Consider the following 21,193-nt stretch of genomic DNA (forward strand, 5'->3'; position numbering starts at 1 on the left):
AGGAAGGAAGGAAGGAAGGAAAGAAGGAAGGAAGGAGGGGCCGGGTATGGTGGCTCCAGCCTTTAACCCCAGCACTCGGGAGGCAGAGGTAGAAGGATTGCCGTGAGTTCGAGGCCACCCTGAGACTCCATAGTGAATTCCAGGTCAGCCTAGGCTAGAGTGAGACCCTACCTCAAAAAACTAAGAGAAAAAAAGAAAGAAAGAAATTAGAGGAACATACATGTATGAAATGCCTAATTTCTAATTTGGAACTAATGTTTAGCTGGTCTAATCTACTACTCTAAGCACATTAAGGTGATCGATCAAATTTGGAAGCCCTGGTGGCTCTACCTTTATTTTGAGAAGCAATTACTTCCCTTCTAAATTAAAGACACTGATTATCTTTCAAACTATGATCATTTATATGTTGAATATCTGACCCTAGTTCAAGCCAGACAGATAAATAATTTAGATAGAAAGCTAACTGTCACACATTGCTAACTTGCCCACAATACCCACTTCCCTTAAAAAATATTCCAACGGTTGATGTTCAAAGTGACCACAGATGACTAGGTGAGCTGTGGCTCTTTAGTGGCCTGTCTAGATGGCCCCATACCTTAGTACTTTGAGGACATTAACACCACTGCTTGGTACCACTTTGTTACCATATGTAAACAGAGGGTCACAAAATAAGAAAGGATTACATAAAATATCTATCACTGATTCTATTTCAAAAATGTTTTTATTTATGTGAGAGAAACAGAAAGAGGGAAACAGGGACAGTATGGGTGTGCCAGGGCCTCCTGCCACTGCAACCACATTCTAAATGCATGAGCCACCTCATGTATCTGGCTTTACGTGGGAACTGGGGAATCAAATCCAGGCCATCAGGTTTGAAAGCAAAAGCCTTTAACCACTGAGCCATCTCTCCAGCCCCTATGACTAATTCTTTTAAGTAGGTCTGAATAACCACATTAGTCCACAAAATAACTTTGGTGCACATTCTCATTTATTAGCATTGTGAATTACCTAAACCCAGTCACAGAACATTGGCCCACAATGATAGGCTAGAAAGATGGTTTAACAGTTAAGGTGCTTGCCTGCAAAGCCAAAGGACCCAGGTTCGATTCTCTAGTACCCACGTAAGTCAGATGTACAAGGTAGTACAAGCATGTAGAGTTCATCTGCAGTGGTTATAGGCCCTGGCATGCCCATTCTCTCTCTCTCTCATTCTCTCTCACTCATTCTATTTGCCTCTTTCTCTCTCAGATATATAAATAAAATATTAAAAAAAAATTTTTTTAAAAGATAAAGAAAAAAAAAGACAAAGAACTGATGATATTTTTCTAAAGTGGAAAACAATAGTGGCACCTAACAGACCAACCTGAAAAGGCCAAATATCAAACCAGATGCAGTGAGATTGGAGAAGCAACCAGATTAACACTGCGACCACGGAAGGGCTGCAGGCTCAGGGTCTTCTGAAGCCCATAAGAGGCCCTCAGAACTCCAAACCTCTGTCTGTTGTACTGCTTTCTGGCTAAATGGATATATTACACCCACCAAACTTCCCTCTAAATGTTTATGTTTATGCCTATATATTAATACTATTTTCATTTCTTGTTGAGAGAAGCTTCTCTTTTCAGGTGGCGGTGACCACTGAGGTGATTCAAAACTCACCAAAGTGCTAAGAAGAAGTAACAGTGGAGTGTTCAGCACTGAATGAGACTTCTCTATCACACTCTCCATGGCTTCAGGGTCCATTGGAAGAGATGGCAATAAGAACCAAAAAAAGGGAAGGAATGCTTACAATACTGTCTTTCAGACACAAAGTGACTATAGTATTTATGGCCTCACAGTGTCTGATGCTACTTATAAAAGTTCTACAAAACTCACCAAAGTGCTAAGAAGAAGTAACAGTGGAGTGTTCAGCACTGAATGAGACTTCTCTATCACACTCTCCATGGCTTCAGGGTCCATTGGAAGAGATGGCAATAAGAACCAAAGAAAGGGAAGGAATGCTTACAATACTGTCTTTCAGACACAAAGTGACCATAGTATTTATGGCCTCACAGTGTCTGATGCTACTTATAAAAGTTCTACAAAGCAAGGAGGGGGAAATGATGACAGCAAAATAGAAGAGAGAAAGAAGGGATTGTTGGAAAGAAGAGAGTCAGTGGTGGGGAGATGCAAGAATGGGAAAGAGGATGGTAGTGGGAGGGACTATGATCATGATACATTGTCTTTATGCATGAAGTTGTCAATAAAAAGTTTTTAAGGGTTGGAAGGATGGCATAGTGGTTAAGGTGTTTGCCTGCAAAGCCAAAGGACCCTAGTTCAATTCCCCAGGACCCATACTGGCCAGATGCACAAGGGGGCGCATGCATCTGGAGTTCGTGTACAGTGGCTAGAGGCCCTGGCATGCCCATTCTCTCTCTCCCTCTTTCTCTGTCAAATAAATAAATAAATAATTTTTTTAAAGTTTTGAAAAAGTAGTTTTGGGGGCTGGAGAGATGATTTAGCAGTTAAGGCACTTGCCTGCAAAACCCAATGGCCTGGGGTTGATGCTCCAATACCCACATAAAGCCAGATGCACAAAGTGGGGCATGTATCTGGAGTTCATTTGTACTGGCTGAAGGCCCTGGCATACCCATTCTGTCTGTCAGGCTGTCTCTCTTCTTTCTCTGCTTATTTTTAAAAGTAGTTTTTCTGAGCTGGAGAGATTGCTTAGTGGTTAAGGCACTTACCTACAAAGCCAAAGGAGCCAGGTTCGATTACCTAGTACCCATGTAAGCCAGCTGCACAAAGTGGCGCATGCATCTGGAGTTCATCTGCAGTGACTGGTACCCATTCTATCTGCTTCTTTCTCTTTCTCTCTCTTTCAAATAAATAAATTGATAAAATATACATTAAAAAAACAAGCCAGGTATAGTGGTACATGCCTATAATCCCAGCAGTTGGGAGGCAGAGATAGGAGGATCACCATGAGTGTGAGGCTACCCTGAGACTACATAGCGAATTCTAGGTTAGCCTGTGCTAGAGCAAGACTACCTCAAAAAACAACAACAACAACAAAAAGATATAAAAGAACCATATAAGAAAAAAACAGAGCTGGAGATTGCTTAGTGGTTAAGGCACTTGCCTACAAAGGCAAAGGATCCAGGTTCGATTCCCTAAGACCCACGTAAAGTCAGATGCACAAGGTGGTACATGCATCTAGAGTTCATATATGCAGTGGCTAGAGGCCCTGGCACACCCATTCTCTCTCTATCTGCCTCTCTCTCTCTCTCTCTGTCTGTCCCTTTCAAATAAATAAACAAATAAACGTTCTGTTTACTGTATCTCACTCTCAAATAGTGTGAAGTCAGTGTGGAAAAAGCTGCTCTGTAAGAGCACAGGGACAAGGAGGTCAGAGAGGTTCAATTCTCACTCATTCTTGCACACACATGGGCGCAAACCTTTTTTCTAAATTTATTTATTTACTTGAGAAAGATGTGTGAGAGAGAGAATGGGTACGGGCCAGGGCCCCTAGCCACTGCAAATGAACTCCACATGCATGTGCCACCATGTGCATCTGGCTTATGTGAGTACTGGGGAATCGAACCTAGGTCCTTAGGCTTTTTAGGGAAGCACCTTAACTGCTAAGCCATCTCTCTAGCCCCCCAAATGTTTACCAAGTTCAGGGCACATCAACGTATTTCTTTCTCACTCTGCAAGTTCTTTTTCTCCTAAACAATGAATAAAATGAATGACTAATTTACCATACAACATTCAATATTAGGGTATTTTCTAAGTTATTAAAAGTACAAGGACTGTACTGAAAATCACTTTTATAGTTCAGCTTCCTGTTCCTTATTTTATCCTTCCTTAGAACTCATATGCATTCCCCCACAATCAGCCATTAACCGTCAAAGCCTGTTTCTCAGGACAAACTCTGGTCTCCCACTTACTCATTTTCTGGGTTTTGAGACTATCTACCACCTTACTATCAATACTTATGCTTTTGGTTATTGGTAAACAAATGCAAAGAAACAGATAATAAAATCTACTACTTCATTTGCTAATATGTATTATATAGCTAGACAAAACCAGGCTGTGTGACAAGTCTATAATAGTTATATTCAGTCAACAGTCCAGCTATTTCTTAGAACTTACACAAATATTCTGGTAAAAACACATCTGTGGCTCACATCCAAAAGACACAAGTATTACTGTATGGCCCCCTTCATTTAAAAAAAAAAACAGCTGGGCGTGGTGGTGTATGCCTTTAATCCCAGCACTTGGGAGGCAGAGGTAGGAGGATCACTGAGAGTTTGAGGGCACCCTGAAACTACAGTGAATTCCATGAGCTAGAGTGAGACCCTACCTCAAAAAACAAACAAACACGCCGGGCGTGGTGGCACTCAGGAGGCAGAGGTAGGAGGATAGCCATGAGTTTGAGGCCACCCTGAGACTCCCTAGTGAATTCCAGGTCAGCCTGGGCTACAGTGAGACCCTACCTCAAAAAACAAACAAACAAACAAAAAATTCTAGGGATGGAGAGATGACTCAATGGTTAGGGCACTTGCCTGCAAAGCCTAATGACCTGGGTTTGATTCCCCAGTGCCCACATAAAACTAAATGCACAGGGGCTGGAGAGATGGCTTAGCAGTTAAAGTATTTGCCTATGAAGCCAAAGGACCCAGGTTCAATTCCCCAGGACCCACGTAAGCCAGATTCGCAAGGTGGCACAAGTATCTGGAGTTTGTTTACAGCAGTTGAAAGCCCTGACGTGCCCAATCTCTCTCTTCCCCTCTCTTTATCTGTCTGCCTCCTTCTCTCTCTCTCGAATAAATAAAATAAATAAATATTTTAAAAAACTAGATGCACAAAGTGGTACATGCATGTGGAGTTCATTTGCAGCATCTAGAGGTCCTGGCATGCCCATTCTCTCTTTCTCCCTCTCTTTTTTGAGGTAGGATCTTGCTCTAGCCCAGGCTGACCTGGAATTCACTATGGAGTCTCAGGGTGGCCTCAATCTCGCTGCGATCCTCCTACCTCCCGAGTGCTGGGATTAAAGGCATGCACCACCACACCTAGCTCTCTCTCTTCCTGTGTCTCTTTTCTCGCTCTATGCTTGCAAATAAATAACAATTTTTTAATCTACCTGAGGGCTGGAGAGATGACTTAGCAATTAAAGTGTTTGCCTGCTAAGCCAAAGGACCCAGGTTTGATTCCCCAGGACCCATGTTAGCCAGATACATAAAGAGGTGCATGCATCTGGAGTTCGTTTGCAGTAGCTGGAGGCCCTGGCATGCCCATTCTTTCTTTCGCTCTTTCTCTCTCTCTTTCTCTGTTAAATAAATAAATAAGATTTTTTTTAAAGAATATCTACTTGAATGCCAGGTGTGGTAGTGCACACCTTTAATCCCAGCACTCAGGAGGCAGAGGTGAGAGGATCACTGTGAGTTCAAGGCCACCTGAGGTGACAGAGTGAATTCCAGGTCAACCTGAGCTAGAGTGAAACCCTACCTTGAAAAACCAAAACAAACAAAAAAATACAACAAAAATCTACCCGAGGGCTGGAGAGATTTCTCAGTGGTTAAGGTGCTCGCCTGCAAAACATAACAACCCAGGTTTGATTCCTAGTCCACATAAAGCCAGATGCACAAAGAGGCATATGCATCTGGAGTTTGCTTGCAGTGGCTGGAGGTCCTGGTGCACCAAGCCTCTCTGTTGGTTTCTCTTCTCTCCCCTTTTCTCTCTCTCTCTCTCTCTCTGTGTGTGTGTGTGCTTACAAATAAATATTTTTAAAATCTGCTTGATATTATATTTGGTTAGATTAATCCAATAATTTTCAGATAGTAAATATTTTTCCTGAAGGTAACTTTGATGGCCAAAATGGCATGTCATTCTATTCTACCAAGTTAAAATTTGGAGTTTTATTATGCTGAGCTCACAGGTAACCAGAACCTAAAATTTTTCTTCGGTTTACATCATATGACTTCCATAACTGTTGTACCAGTGCTGTTTGAAATACATTATCATGTAGTTTAGGAAATAGAGAACACACATCCCTAATAGTTTTTAATTCTCACTGTAGCATATTTGCTTTAGAAACAGTCACAGGGTGCCCAAATTAAGACTTTTTATAAGCAACACTTTCCTTTATTTTATTTGAAAAATAGTTGACTACTTAATAACATTTAATATTTGAGCCCCTTTTAATAGTTAAAAGTATGTTTACAGCTTTTACCAGGTTCTGACACTGCCACCTAGTGGTTGTAAGTGCAACTTACAGGGAGAGTATAAAGGATTGTGTTGAAAGGGGAGAGGTTGGTCTATAAAGTCCACTGAGAACTTTTGTACATATGAAAACAATCATAAACGTCTGACATTTGATTCTATAAATGTTTCAAAGATGTCCCCCTACCAGTTCACCAACTCACTACGTAGCCTCTGGTTTTTTTGAGGCGTAATTTTTTTTTCTTCTTGAACTTAAGTATTTTGTTAACTTACAAAGTAGGTTTCTACATGGCTGTTTCATACATCCTTAGTTTTGACGAGGCCACCCTCTCCTCTCCTTCAACCCCCAACCCTCATCCTTACTTAGATCTGTCCACCCCAGCATTCCCCATCCCCTCTGACTTCCTGTCTCTCGGGTTCTGCTATCTGCCCCTCCCAAGCTTCCCAGCCTCCACAGATAAATAAGCCAAGTACAACACGGAAGTCCAGTGCTCCAAAACCCATGAGAGGGCAGCCGACCTGCCTTCCTGTCTGTCGGGCCTGGTTCCCTCACTCAGCATTCCCACGGACGTCCCTCTCCCTGTGGGCATCGTGTCCGTGCAGGATCCCCGTGTCCTGTCCTTCCTCAGAGCTCAGGGGCATGCGCACCAGCAGCTGTCCTCACAGCCGGGTAGATGTTCCACACTGTCCTTACCCACACATCAAATGACGGACACTACCTCGTGTCTGTCAAGTATTAGCGTTTTCGCCTTCTGTTGCTCTCTAAGTATTTTATAAAGACTTTCTAGAGGTATGTGCTTCCAACTTTAAAATATCTTTGCTTGCAGGAATTAACCACCGAAATATAGAAATCAAATTTGTTTCCTTGCTTGTTTTTGTGTGTGTGTGTGTGTGTGTGTGTGTGTGTGTGTTTTGAGGTAGGGTTTCACTCTAGCTCAGGTTGACCTGGAATTCTCTATGTAGTCTCAGGGTAGCCTCGAACTCACAGCGATCCTCCTACCTCTGCCTCCTGAGTGCTGGAATTAAAGGTGTGCACCACCATGCCCGGCTTTTTTTTTTTTTTGAGACAGGGTCTCATGTATCCCAGATTGCCCTCAAACTCACTATGTGTCAGAAGATAATCGTGAACTCCTGATTGCAACCAACTAAGCTAAATTCTCCCTTTCCTTTCTTCATTTACCTTTTATTTTAAAAAATTATTTACTTATTTATTTGCAAGCAAAGAGACACAGAAAAGAGACAGAGAATCGGTGTGCCAGGGCCTCTAGTCACTGCAAACAAACTCCGAAGCATGCACCACTGCGCACCTGGCTTTACATGGATACTGAGGAACTGACCCTGGCTTGTTGGGCTTCCCAGGCAAGCAAGCACCTTAACTGCCGAGCCACCTCTCCAGCCCTTGTTTAATTTTTTTTTTTTACAGATAGTTTACTTGCAATTCTATAATGCAGTGAGCTAGGACTGCTTGTAACTTCTGGGAAATACTGCCCTCTGCTGGTCTGGAGCCTTCTCTCCTGTTCTCTAGTCTAAGGGGTAAGGGCACACACTCCACTGCTAGAAGCTTAGCACTGAGGGGAGTCGCTCACGCTTCATCAATGTCCAGTGCTTTCTTCGGAGCCAGACTTGGCACCTCCCAGGGGAGGTCACTCTTGAATAGTGAATGCTACGAAGTCATTCCTTATGCTGAGCCCAAAGCTAAACCTTGAGTCACCTCCCTGTGGTCTCTATTCACCTTGGTTCACACCTTTCAGGGCACCCCCATTCTTTTCTATGCTTGTTTTTGGGTTTTTTGAGGTAGAGTCTCACTCTAGCCCAGGGTGACCTGGAACTCCCTCTGCAGTGCCAGGCTGGCCTCGAACTCATAGTGATGCTCCTACCTCTGCCTCCCACGTACTGGGATTAAAGGTGTGCGCCACCACTCCCTGCTTATCAACCCCTCCTCCTGGTCTTACTCCTTTCATGGGGTAGGTTTTTCAAGATACCGTTGAGATTCCTTGTGTTCGTGGATGTTCAAGCTCCCTGGCCCCAGCTTCCTAGAGCCAGGATGACCATCAGGCTCAGGCGCACATCTCCACCCATCCTTAAGCCTGAGGCAGAGTCTGCTGCCTTGTAATCCTGACAAACAGCTACACCTGAGTGTTACCAGCAGCTGCTCCTTGTCACAAACTCAAATAACTGCCTGTCAAGTGTCTCCACAGCTGGTGTCCCGGGATGAAAGAAAGAGCCCCAGATGCTCTCACTGGGCCTTTCTGCACTGCACACGTGGATTACAGAGTCTGAAACACCGGCCTGCACAACTGGCCAGGGCGTTACCACCCTACTCTTCTGAGAATGCCAGCAGTTCCCCCAAAGCCGACATGGATTCCACTTCCCAACCTCCCCTAAGCTAGGTGAGCAACTTCTCCTACTGCTTAGCGATGCTGACAGCACAGCCTCAAGAACCCAGGAAAGAACAGAACCCATCTTCAAGGGCTCCTGCTGAACAGGGCAGAGTCGGCACTTCCAGGAACGGCCTGCTACCTGCCAGGGCAGGTACAAGGCGGAAGCCCACGCTTCTTGGGCTGCTTTGTTACAAAGACTTAGCTTCTACCATTACTTCTGTCAACACCAATTTGATGAGCTACCACCGCATGGCTGATGACAATACTCATGAAAACAGCAGGGAATGAGGCTGGAGAGATGGCTTCTCAGTTAAGGTGCTTGCCTGCAAAGCCTAAGAATGCTTGTTCAAATGTCCAGGTCCCACGTATAACCAGACACAAAAGTGACGCAAGCATGCAATGTCGCACATGCGTACAAGGGGGCGCACACATCTGGAGTTTGTTCACAGCAGCTGAAAGGCCCTGGAGGGCCCATCCTTTCTCTCTCTCTCTCAAAAATTCAAAACAAATAATAATAAAATAAAATTTAAAAACCCACCAGGGACGGAATGAACAGTATGAAAAGGTAAGTGTCCTTCCACTTCTGGGGCAGAGGCTGGAGCACCTGGAGTGAACATCTCTGTTTCTCCCAGCCCATCTCCAGCCCTCCTGGAGGAAGTTCACATTTGCAGGGAATATTGCCTCATATGACATCACTGGGAAAGGTTCTGCAAGGACCCACTGATTCCATGTGGGAAATCCACCTCAACCACCTTCTCTCTTCAAAGTTTCAAGCTTTAAGTTCATCCTTTTTATCATACTGTGATTAATGGGTAAACCTAAAACTATACCAAAACAACCACTTCAAAAGAAAGCATCAGCACAATACAAGGGCACCCCGATGAGTAAGAAAACACTGACCAATCACAGGGGTTAATATATAGACCATATAAAGGTTATAAAAGTTTATAGCAGGGTTAGGGAGATGCTTGCCTGTGAAGCCAAAGGACCCAGGTTCGATTCCCCAGGATTCATGTAAGCTTGCACTGACTGGGGGCCCTACTATGCCCATTCTCTCTATCTCTCTTCTATCTCTCTCTGCTTACAAATAAGTAAAAATATTTAAAGTAACAAAAATGGATGAAAGACTTAAGCATTTCTCCATAGATTTACAACCGGCCAACAAGCTTGCAAAAGGCTCTCTGCCTCACTGATCACGAGGGAAAGGGAAATCAAAACCCACACCTGGGCTGGAGAGATGGCTTAGTAGTTAAGGCACTTGCCTGCGAAGCCTAAGGACTTGTTTGACTTTCCAGGTCCCATGTCAACCAGACACACAGTGACACAAGCATACAAGGTTACACATGCACACAAGTGGGCACACATCTGGAGTTCAACTGCAATGGCTGGAGGTCCTGGTGCACCAATTCTGTCTGTCTCTCATTAAAAAAAAAAAAAAATCCATTAGGATGATTGTCATCAGAACAAGTGCTAGCATGAGCCAGAGACAGTGGCGCACTCCTTTAATCCCAGCACTCGGGAAGCAGAGGTAGGAGGACTGCTGTGAGTTCGGGGCCACCCTGAGACTACATAGTGAATTCCAGGTCAGCCTGGGCTAGAGTAAGACCCTATCTCAAAACCCTTCCACAAAAAAGAGCACATGCCAGCAAAGAGATGGAATGTAAAATGGCGCAGCTGCTATAAAAACAATATTGTGATTTTCAAAAAACAAAAACAGAGGGCTGAAGAGATGCCCCAGTGGTTGAGCTGCTTGCTTACATAGCCTGATGATCTGGGTTCAATTCCTCAGTACCCACATAAAGCCAGATGCTCCAAGTGGCACATGCATCTGGAGTTCATTTATTGGGGCATCCATCCCCTCTCCCTCTTCCTCTCCCTTACTCAAAATAGTAAATAGATAAAAATATCTTTTAAATGTGGTTAAGATGGTAATTTCTTATGTTTATATATACATGTTTTTAAAACATGCCAAATTTGTTCCAAAGCTGCCTTTATGTTTAACTCTTGCTTTTTGTCTTTTTTTGGTTTTAGAAGGTAGGTCTTGGTGTTGCCCAGGCTAACCTGGAATAGTCTCAGGGTGGCCTCAAACTCATGGCGATCCTTCTACCTCTGCCTCCTGAGTGCTGGGATTAAAGGTGTGCGCTACCACACCAGGCCGATTTTTACTTATTTATTTATGAGCAACAGACACGGAGAGAAAGACAGGTAGAGGGAGAGAGAGAGAATGGGCGCGCCAGGGCTTCCAGCCTCTGCAAACGAACTCCTCGAACCGGGGTCCTTAGGCTTCACAGGCAAGCGCTTAACCACTAAGCCATCTCTCCAGCCCCGATTTTTACATTTTTAACAAGACTGTCAGGTCAAAGGAAAAGGCTCCAATGCCTCCAGCTGCCTGTAGGTGGCAGTAAAGGCACAGTGCTCTAGTCTAGGCAGCCCTGACGGCCAGCAGAATGGAAATGCAGACAACACACACAAGCAATCAAACCGTATTTTGTATCCATTGGTGTAAGAATGCCTACATCAAGCAAACTGCAATTAACTCCTCTGATACAGAACCTTTTTATTTGCCCAAACATTTTCACCTCCAGGCAATCCAATATAGTTCTTTTTTCTCTAACACTTTCACTTTAAGTTCACCCCTTCCTGAAAACGTTAGCCGTCCATTTCTGCAACATGACCTAACTCTGAGAAGCCACAGCCCCTAGCTGAATCTCTCAGCCTGCGCACTGAGGGCCTGGGTGGGACCTCGCTGGGCACCCTGAGCTATCTGAGGACGCGCCAGACCCGCGTTAACAAGACACACACTGAAGAGCGCAAGAGATCGAGAACAACCAGGGTCTGGCAGGCTCCCAGCTGAGCGCACGCTTACTGATCCTAAGGGTGACCTCAGTGGCAGTAAAACAAACCTTGAACTGCTCGAGGCAAGGCAGCACCCCATCACCACAGACTGCAGCAAGCTGCTCTGTGTGTCCCCAAGACTGTTAGCACACAGCTACTCCCTTTTGTTGGGATTCTGGTGGCAGGAACAGCCACGCACTACACGAGACTCACGGCACCACTGCCTCCACGCTGCACGGCGCTCACTTGTACGTGAGCAGCATGCTACTGTGGGCGTGCACCACGAGCGGCTCACCCGCCCTCCACTCGCTGGACACCTGGGCTGTCCCTTGCCTGCAGCTCCTGGAGCCGCTGTGACTACCCCGACTCCTGGTGCACATCAGCAGGCATCTTTGCTACTTATAGACCTGGAGTGCACTGAGTCACAGCACCTGTGCATCTTCATTCTCGTATTGAATAGCCAACTATCTTCCAAGTTGCAGCAATGCCAGCAACACACAAGTTTCCGATTGCTCAATATTCCGGCAAGCCCTCCAGATTTTCAGTCTCTCTCACTGTAAGCATTTAATGGATAGATAATATCATTTTCTGGATTTCATTTTCATTTTCATGACCACAAAATTGAGAACATGTATCTGTCCACAGTTTGGATAGACATTTTTTTTTTTTGAGGCATGGTGTCACTCTAGCCCAGGCTGACCTGAAATTCACTATGTAGTTTCAGGGTAGCCTCGAATTCACAGTGATCCTCCTGCCTCTGCCTCCCAAGTGCTGGGATTAAAGGCATGCACCATCATGCCCAGCTTAGACTCATTTTTTAGTGTGTTTAAGTCTTTTGTCTGCTACATGGCCAAGTTCTCCCAAAGCACAATTTTATGTACAAGCTTACAGAAACCAGCTACACAGCCTTCCCCAGAGAATTAGTGAGAAACACGGAGGAAAAGGTGGTCTTTTCCTGCCAAAGACTACTGGTGAAATTACTATTTCTTTTTTTTTGGTTTTTTTTTTTAAATTGCTATTTCTAATGGCCAACTTTAACAAGGCTCAGAGTACAATGGCACAATACATAACATGGAATCAAGCACAAGGACAAAGACCCTCGGGTCACCATCCGTACCACACACTCTGTCCAGAGCACGGGGCTGAATTAGGCAATGCGTGTAAAGCGCTGGGACCCCTGCCTGATGGTGGTCCCCTCCGTGGCCTTTGTAAGGACAGAAGTGACAGTAGAGATCATCAAGAGTCCTCAGTAATCAAGAACTTTTCTTAGTACAGCTATCTACACACCGAAATTCTCCATCTCAAGCACATACTAGAAAGTAGGTTTAAGCAGGCATGGTGGCACACACTTTTAATCCAAGCACTCTAGAAGCCAGCAGGAGGATCACCGTGAATTCAGTGCCAACCCAGGGTGACAGAGGAGTGAGCTTCAGGTCAGCCTGGGCTGGAGTGAAATCCTAACTTGAAAAAAAAAAATGAAAACATTAAAAAGTAGGTTAGGGGCTGCTAAGATGGCTCAGTGGTTAAGTTGCTAGCCTGCAAAGCCTAACAACCTGAGTTTAATTCCCCAGTGTCCACATAAACCCAGATGCACAAAGTGGCGCATGCATCTGGAGTTCATTTGCAGAGGCTAGAGACCCTGGCATGCTCATTCTCTCTGTGTGTGTCTGTCTCTCTTCTCTCTGTCTCTCTCTGCTTGCAAATAAATAAAATAAAATAAATATGTTTTTTAGGCTGGAGAGGTAGCTTAGTAGTTAAGGCACTTGCTTACAAACCATAAGGACCCAGGTTTGATTCCCAGAACCCATGTAAGCCAGATGCACAAGGTGGCACATGCATCTGGAGTCTGTTTGCAGTGGCTAGAGGCTCTGCCATGCCCATCTCTCTCTATCTCTCTCTAATAAATAAAATATTTTTTTAATTAAGAAGGTTTATATTTAGGCAACTTGATAACACACTTCTCATTGTTTTATCACTAAATGACAACAAATACCAACCTGAGATTAATTTACAAACACAGAAAGTTTATTTGTACCTCATAGTATTTTTAAATTTTTATTTATTTATTTAGTTGAGAGAAAGAAAGAGGCAGAAGGGGAGGGAGAGAATGGGCGCACCAGAGATTCCAGATGCATGCGCCCCCTTGTATATCTGGCTTATGTGGGTCCTGGGGAGTCGAATCGGGCTCCTTTGGCTTTGCAGTCAAATGTCTTAACCACTAAGCCAATCTCTCCAGCCCAGTACCTCACAGTTTTAAAGGTTTATGATTGATTGGCCTCACTGCTTTGGGCCTGTGGTGAGGCATGGCATCTTGCAAGAAGTGCACAGCAGAGAAACCCACTTACCTCATGGTTGCATCCCGTAGAAGGTTATGTCCCCAGTGACCTAACACATCTCACTAGGTCCTTCCTCGTGAAGGTTCCCACTACCTTCTATGACCACCACGCTGAGGACTAAACCCACACATGGGTCTCTGGGAGATCCTGAGGACCTAAATTATAGCAACTAGTCCACCGCAAGTCTTCTTTCTCCTCAACTGATACCTCCTCGTATTAGAAGTGTTTCCCCAGGTGCTCATCTCTGAGGGCTGCTCCTCTAACTGCAAGGCCAGAGTTGGCAGGAGAATGTCAAGTCCATCACAATAACCCTGGAGTTCTCAATCAGTTGCTGTGGGGACTTGCTTGCATCCCCTTAAACCCCGAGTATTACTATGTGGACTCTTGGCTTAGGATCCTATAAGACTGGTGGCTTCATGGCTGATTAGCCAGCATATAGTTTTATCCTATAAGGGTTGTCTTTATAATAGAATCTGTAACATGCTCACTGCGTATACTTAGACCTATTTTAGCTAGTATCGATATATAGCTACACTATCATATATGTAATTATACATGGGCTTGAGTTATTTGCTATGAGGTGTTTGATGGTATTTTATAAAATATTTAAGCTGCATATAAGAGAAGGAACAAAGAATGCTAAGTTTATAATTTAATTTAAGAAATTAAATAGAAGGGAAGTTCACGCTAGAGCCATAAGATTATAGCTGAATGTTGTGGGAATTAAAATTTTCTCTTTTTTAAATATCTTGTCATTTATTTATTTATTTAAGAGGGAGATAGAGAATGGGCATACCAGGGCCTCTAGCCACTGCAAATGAATTCCAGATGCATGTGCCACCATGTGCATCTGGCTTACGTGAGTCCTAGGGAGTCAAACCTAGATCCTGAAGCTTTGTAGGCAAACACCTTAACCATTAAGCCATCTCTCCAGCTCAGTTTCTCAACCTTCATCCACAAATGCCTGCTATTCAAATACATTCCTCTCCCCTACAGCTCAGCCCCTCCAAAACAGCACTCAGTGTAACCATAAGTTTGAGAGAGTGTGTGTGTGGGGGGGAAAGGTTACAAAATGTCAAATGAGAAAGTACTGGGCCACATACTAAGATTTTTCCTCTATCTCTGAGCATTCTGTTGTCACTCTCATGCCTCCCTGGCTGATGTGAGTAATACTACCCCAGTCCCTGCCCACAGAGCAGGGGAGGCAGTAATGACAAGCTGACTCACACTCGCTCTGGTTAAGAGAACAGCAAATATGACTGACTGGCCACAAACAAATCTCTCACAGGCATGTGTTTAGATTGCAGATACACTGCATAAATCTAACAGACTTTCCAGCAGTTATAAAGGTAGATCGTGGCAATTATAATGTACATTTTGCAGACTCTCCTAGCATCCTTTTTTAAATTGTATATTTATTTATTTATTTGAGAGAAGCAGATACAGAGGGAGAGAGAATAGGTTCACCAGGGCCTCCAGTCACTGCAAATGAACTCCAGATGCATGCACCATCATGATCTGGCTTACATGAGTTCTGGAGAGTTAAAACTGTGTCCTTAGGTTTCACAGGCTCTCTCACATACGTGCACCATGTGGAGACAGGGCTCTCACATACATACACCATGTGGAGACAGGCCTCTCACATACGTACAGCATGTGGAGACAGGCCTCTCACATACATACACCATGTGGAGACAGGCCTCTCACATACGTACACCATGTGGAGACAGGCCTCTCACATACGTACACCATGTGGAGACAGGCCTCTCACATACGTACACCATGTGGAGACAGGCCTCTCACATACGTACACCATGTGGAGACAGGCCTCTCACATACGTGCAGCATGTGGAGACAGGCCTCTCACATACGTGCAGCATGTGGAGACAGGCCTCTCACATACGTGCAGCATGTGGAGACAGGACTCTCACATACGTGCAGCATGTGGAGACAGGACTCTCACATACGTGCAGCATGTGGAGACAGGCCTCTCACATACGTGCAGCATGTGGAGACAGGCCTCTCACATACGTACAGCATGTGGAGACAGGCCTCTCACATACGTGCACCATGTGGAGACAGGACTCTCACATACGTACAGCATGTGGAGACAGGACTCTCACATATGTGCAGCATGCGGAGACAGGCCTCTCACATACGTGCAGCATGTGGAGACAGGCCTCTCACATACGTACACCATGTGGAGACAGGCCTCTCACATACGTACACCATGTGGAGACAGGACTCTCACATACGTGCAGCATGTGGAGACAGGCCTCTCACATATGTGCAGCATGTGGAGACAGGCCTCTCACATACATACAGCATGTCAAGAGAGGCCTAAGCTGAGCACACTTCTACAAGCCAATCACTGTGAAAGAGAAAACCACATCCGGGCTAGTTTTCAGCTGAAAAGCCTTGTTTCGAGCACTTCCTGAAAGAAGCAGAACAGCAAGTAGCCCAGCAGCTCAACTGTGACGCCGAGCTCTACTCATGAAGCAAACGTTTAAAGAAACAAGTGAATCAAGAAAAAGAAATATAGCCTCTCTCAAACGCACGGTTTCCTCTCACCAGCGACATAAAGAACAGAGCATAGCAACTAGAAAATGTCCACCTCCAAGACAGCCTTTTGAGAGACAGGAGGTAAGCAACATTCAATTAATTTCACAATAAAGTCGTTGCTTTATTCTAATATGACATTATGGAAAGTGGTTGTTGCCATCTTCCCATGTTATTGCCCTGATTTCTCACTTGTTTTTCAGTATTGACGTTAACAGTACATGGTTTAAGGAAACACTGATATAACTCAAATTTGTTTAGGTCATTGTCACATGGCTACAATTTACACTGTTTTAGGAAACTACATAAGAACTACACATAAGCATGGTATTAGAGTTTTACAGAAGTGAACTTGAATGCCAGTCTGTTTTCAATATTTACCCAAAACTCTGTTTGCAGAACAAAGCTATATTGTAATATAAAACGCATGCAATCGGAAGTAAATGAGGACTACATAAAATCAGCTTGGGCCCAAGGTGGGGGCGTGGGGTGGACATGACACTCGAGATGCTTTGTAAGTGCAGGAATTTCTACACTAAAATAAAATAAAATAAAAGGTGAGGACGAATGGAGGAAAAGACCACAAAACGATTCACATTGTAAGTGCTATCAGTTATTCCACTGGGAGCTAAAAGTAAGAGAGTTTCGGACGAGGCTGGGGGAGATAACTGAGCAATGCCTGCCTCGCCTCTCCAGCATGAGGCCCTGAGCTCAAGCCCCGTCCCACAGGAATGAGATGCCTGGATGGTGACATACGCTGCAGCCCAGCGCTGGAGACACACGACAGACCCCTCAGCTAGCTGGCCAGCCAGCTGAGCCTGACCAGTGAACTTTGAAGCTTTTGAAGAAGAGACTCTGTCTTGGAATTAAGATGGCATATGAGGATGTCCTCTGGCATCCACACACTCACCTATGCACCTACACATATATGAACATGCATATATGCCCCCACATATACATGCATGTAAGAAAACAAGAGAAGATTTAAGTCTCCAAGTTATGCTCCTTTGACACTGGAGATTTTACTTCTCTCATTTGACAGAACTTAATATTTCAGTTAAATCAATTTTTTTTGAAATTTTAATATAAGCTTTTAAATGTAGAGAATTATTCTCTAAGATCACATTTAAGTCAAATACTTCACAAACTAGCTTAGGAAGGGGGGTTAAACCAAAGCGAAGAAGGTAAATAAACTCCTATCTTGTGTCTGTTCACAGCAACTGTTCAAATTTTGTCAACCATCTTGGTGCAACTGATCACAGGCTTAATCTCTCCCACAAGTTTCAGTACAGAGAGTCCAAGCTGAATTAGAGACAAACCACTGTAGAGTGAGATTTTTGAAAGAAATTTCTCTTACACCTCCATATTTTAGAGATGCCTTTAGGTTCCATCTCCTTGTATCAAGTTTGTTTTTGAAGTCCCCGCTTGCACCCTGGCTATAGTGGTTTGAATTAGGTGTCCCCCATCAACTCATGTGTTCTGAATGTTAGGTCCACAGCTGGTAGCAATTTGGGAATTGAAGCTTTCTGGAGCACTGTATCTTGGGGACCAGGCTTATGGGTGTTAATATAGCCAGCTTCCCCTTGCCAGTGTTTGGCGCACTCTGCTGCTGCTGCTGTCCACCTGATGTTGGCCAGGGGGTGATGTCCACCCTCTGCTCATGCCACGTTTTCTCCTGCCATTGTGCAGCTTCCCCTCGAGTCTGTAAGCCAAAACAAACCCTTTCCTCCCATAAGCCGCATTTTCTCAGGTGCTTTGTGCCGACAATGTGAAGGTGTCTACAATACTGGGTAAGGAACGTTCACACTGGGGGCTCCATGAGATGTCTAACCACAACTAAACTCCTTTCCTTGAAATGAACACATTTTTCGATGATGGAAATTTATGCCTTTCTACATATACATCAAGTTAATGAGTGACTTAGTATCTACATCTCTTAGATGTGTCTTTTTAAAGTTTAGCTTAACACAATCCATGCTTCTGTGCCTAGGCAAGGCAGGAATCTGGGTCACTGCACTGGCAGACGCTTCCCTTCAAGGTGCTGCCTGCTGTGCGCCCTGAAAGCAGCCGCGCCGAACCCGGGAAGCACAACGGCAGCCACAGCCCCCTCCGAGACAGCGCTGTTCACAGGCCCACGGCCCTTTCAACAGACTGGAAGATGGTGCTTTGAAGAAGCAGTTGCAGCTTCTGTAGAACAGGAGGGTTTATCCAACAACTGTGCACACCTTCACTGCCAAACCAGGCGCCTCGCTGCTCGTGCACCCCTGGTTTAGCCCTCAGGTCAGTTCCCTGCTCAGCAGGCAGCAGAGCAGCGACAGGAGGTTTCTGGCCTCCCATGAGAGCCACTGACCACCCGGCATCCCCCAGCCGCATGGTCCTCCTGAGAGCTTCGGGCACACACTTTGTACCTTACAGGTATACTTAGTGAGTACAAATGTATCCTCTAGATATCGCTCGTTTGAGTTACACAATGTTTAAACACAATGAAGATACTGCAAGCGGGCCAGCTATTTAGACAACCTAAAATCCTGACGGGCCCCAGTGCTCCAAATCAGAGAACACTTACTGCTATCTAATTTCACAGCAAAGGGCAAAAATAATCTTAAAGAAAAGGCTACTCTTTGGAAAGAAAGAAAGAACAGAAGCAACGAGTGAAAGAGACTGGATCTGCCTGAACATCGCATGCGCTAAGCAGTCTTCTCTGCTCAGTGCACAGGGGGCGGCGGCCCACAGCACGGCGGCGCTGGCCACGCATCACGAGGGGCTGGTGCGCTCCCCAGCACGGCGAAAGGTAAAAGGAAGAGAGATTAATAAGCAATAGCAATGACCTCTAGGGAATGCTTTTTTTTGTTTGTTTGTTTGTTTGTTTTTTTGTTTTTCGAGGTTGGGTCTCACTCTAGCCCAGGCTGACCTGGAATTTACTATGTAGCCTCAGGGTGGCCTCAAACTCACAGCGATCCTTCTACCTCTGCCTCCCGAGTGCTGAGATTAAATGCGTGCGCCACCATGCCCGGCTCGGGAATGCATTTCTTAATACATACAAAGCCACATGCACTGAGTTTTCAACATAAAATGCTATCAAAACTGAGCACAGAATGCTGCACATCTCTTTTCGACTGCAGTTTTGATTCCTTTTTTCCCTGCACAGCCACTCTCGGTTTCCTGGTCCCGCGAGCCTGCCGACGCAGGGTAAGATGACGGCCCCACACCCGCGGGGCCTGTGGCCGGCGCGCTCGAACAGCTCCCGCCCTGACGAGCACGGCACCGCGGCGCTGGTCTTCCACAGCTGCGTCTTCCTCGTTGGCCTGGTGGTCAATGTCACCGCGCTCTGGGTGTTCAGTTGTACCACCAAGAAACGAACCACGGTGACTGTGTACATGATGAACGTGGCACTCCTGGATTTGATGTTTATCGTGAGCCTGCCCTTCCAAATGTTTTACGATGTGAAAGGTGAATGGCCATTTGGGGAGTACTTCTGCCACATTCTTGGGGGTCTGGTGGTGTTTTACCCAGGCAGTGCTCTATGGCTTCTTGCTTTTATCAGCGTTGACAGATACATGGCCATTGTGCAGCCAAAACACGCCAAGGAGCTGAGGAGCACCTGCAAAGCCGGACTCGCATGTGTGGGCATCTGGATAATGACCCTAGTGACGGCTGTTCCTGTGCTCCTCCTCTATGAAGACCCAGACAAGGCCTCCTCCCCTGCCACCTGCCTCAAGATTTCTGACATTATCCACTTAAAAACTGTCAATGTGCTGAACTTCACACGACTGATATTTTTCTTCTTGACCCCTCTGTTCATCATGATTGGGTGCTACCTGGTCATTATTCACAGTCTTCTCCATGGGCAGACATCTAAACTGAAACCCAAGGTCAAGGAGAAGTCCATCCGGATCATCATCACGCTCCTGGTGCAGGTGCTGGTCTGTTTTGTGCCCTTCCACGTCTGTCTTGCCTTCCTGATGCTCCACGGGGGAGACAACAGCTACAACCCCTGGGGAGCCTTTGCCATCTTCCTCATGAACCTCAGCACGTGTCTGGATGTGATTCTCTACTACATGGTTTCCAAACAGTTCCAGGCTCGAGTCATCAGCGTCATGTTGTACCGCAATTACCTTCGAAGTGTGCGCAGGAAGAGCTGCCGCTCAGGTAGCGTGCGGTCGCTAAGCAACATGAACAGTGAGATGATATGAGCAGTGGGAGGAAGAGGCTTTCCTTTCATCTCTTTAAAATTTCCCTGGATACTATAGGGTGGATGGAAAGCCTATGCCATATTACCACGTCTCTCCTCTGGTAAAAATTAAAAATAAATTTAAAAATTCTTTATGGGGTCGGTCTTAATATGGTTACAACATGACTAAGTGCTACATGTTCTAACATATTCATTTTTAAAACTTGTATAAGACATGTTCATGAGTTAGTGGGGAAAACATCCAAAGTATGTTTCAAAGTAAGCTTTACCTGCACTAATAACTAGCTTATCATTTAATTCTCTATGCAAGTGACTCACAAGGAGAATAATTTGATTATATTTCCACCTAGCTGCATCTCCCTTGTGTCTAATTCACACTGAGGGTGGAGATCTGTGGTCAGCATTTTATGTTCTAAACACCCAACTTGGGATTTCTATGCAAGCAGCCGTAGGTAACGCATCACCACTGTATACTACAGAGCAAAACAGAATGCAGCAAGCAATCCAGGCACCCTCACCCTCCTCCTAGCTTGTTGTCTTGTGAAGACAGATGTCCCTAAACACAATTTTTGAGTACCACTCCTCACCAAACCCAAATTTATTTTTTTTATTTTTATTTTTTCCTTTTTATTGACAGCTTCCATACTTACAGAAAATAAACCATGGTAATTGCTCTCCTCCCCTACCTC

At 45.0% G+C, this 21,193-nt stretch overlaps 2 protein-coding genes across 5 annotated transcripts in view; one reads left to right on the forward strand and one right to left on the reverse strand.

The window, feature by feature from the left end:
- The window catches only part of Ubac2 (UBA domain containing 2), a 156,785-nt gene that overhangs the window by 101,284 nt on the left and 34,308 nt on the right, over positions 1-21,193 (reverse strand). The gene's annotated exons all lie outside the window — the stretch shown is intronic.
- On the forward strand, positions 19,507-20,505 carry Gpr18 (G protein-coupled receptor 18). The gene has a single exon (XM_012949844.2). The coding sequence runs from the start codon at positions 19,507-19,509 to the stop codon at positions 20,503-20,505; it is 999 nt and encodes a 332-aa protein (XP_012805298.2).

Source organism: Jaculus jaculus, chromosome 3 (assembly GCF_020740685.1).
Source record: "Jaculus jaculus isolate mJacJac1 chromosome 3, mJacJac1.mat.Y.cur, whole genome shotgun sequence".
Taxonomy (NCBI): Eukaryota; Metazoa; Chordata; class Mammalia; order Rodentia; family Dipodidae; genus Jaculus; species Jaculus jaculus.

Bases quoted from the DNA above. Each gene is read 5' to 3' on its own strand.
- Gpr18 (XM_012949844.2), top strand. From the start codon at position 19,507: ATGACGGCCCCACACCCGCGGGGCCTGTGGCCGGCGCGCTCGAACAGC.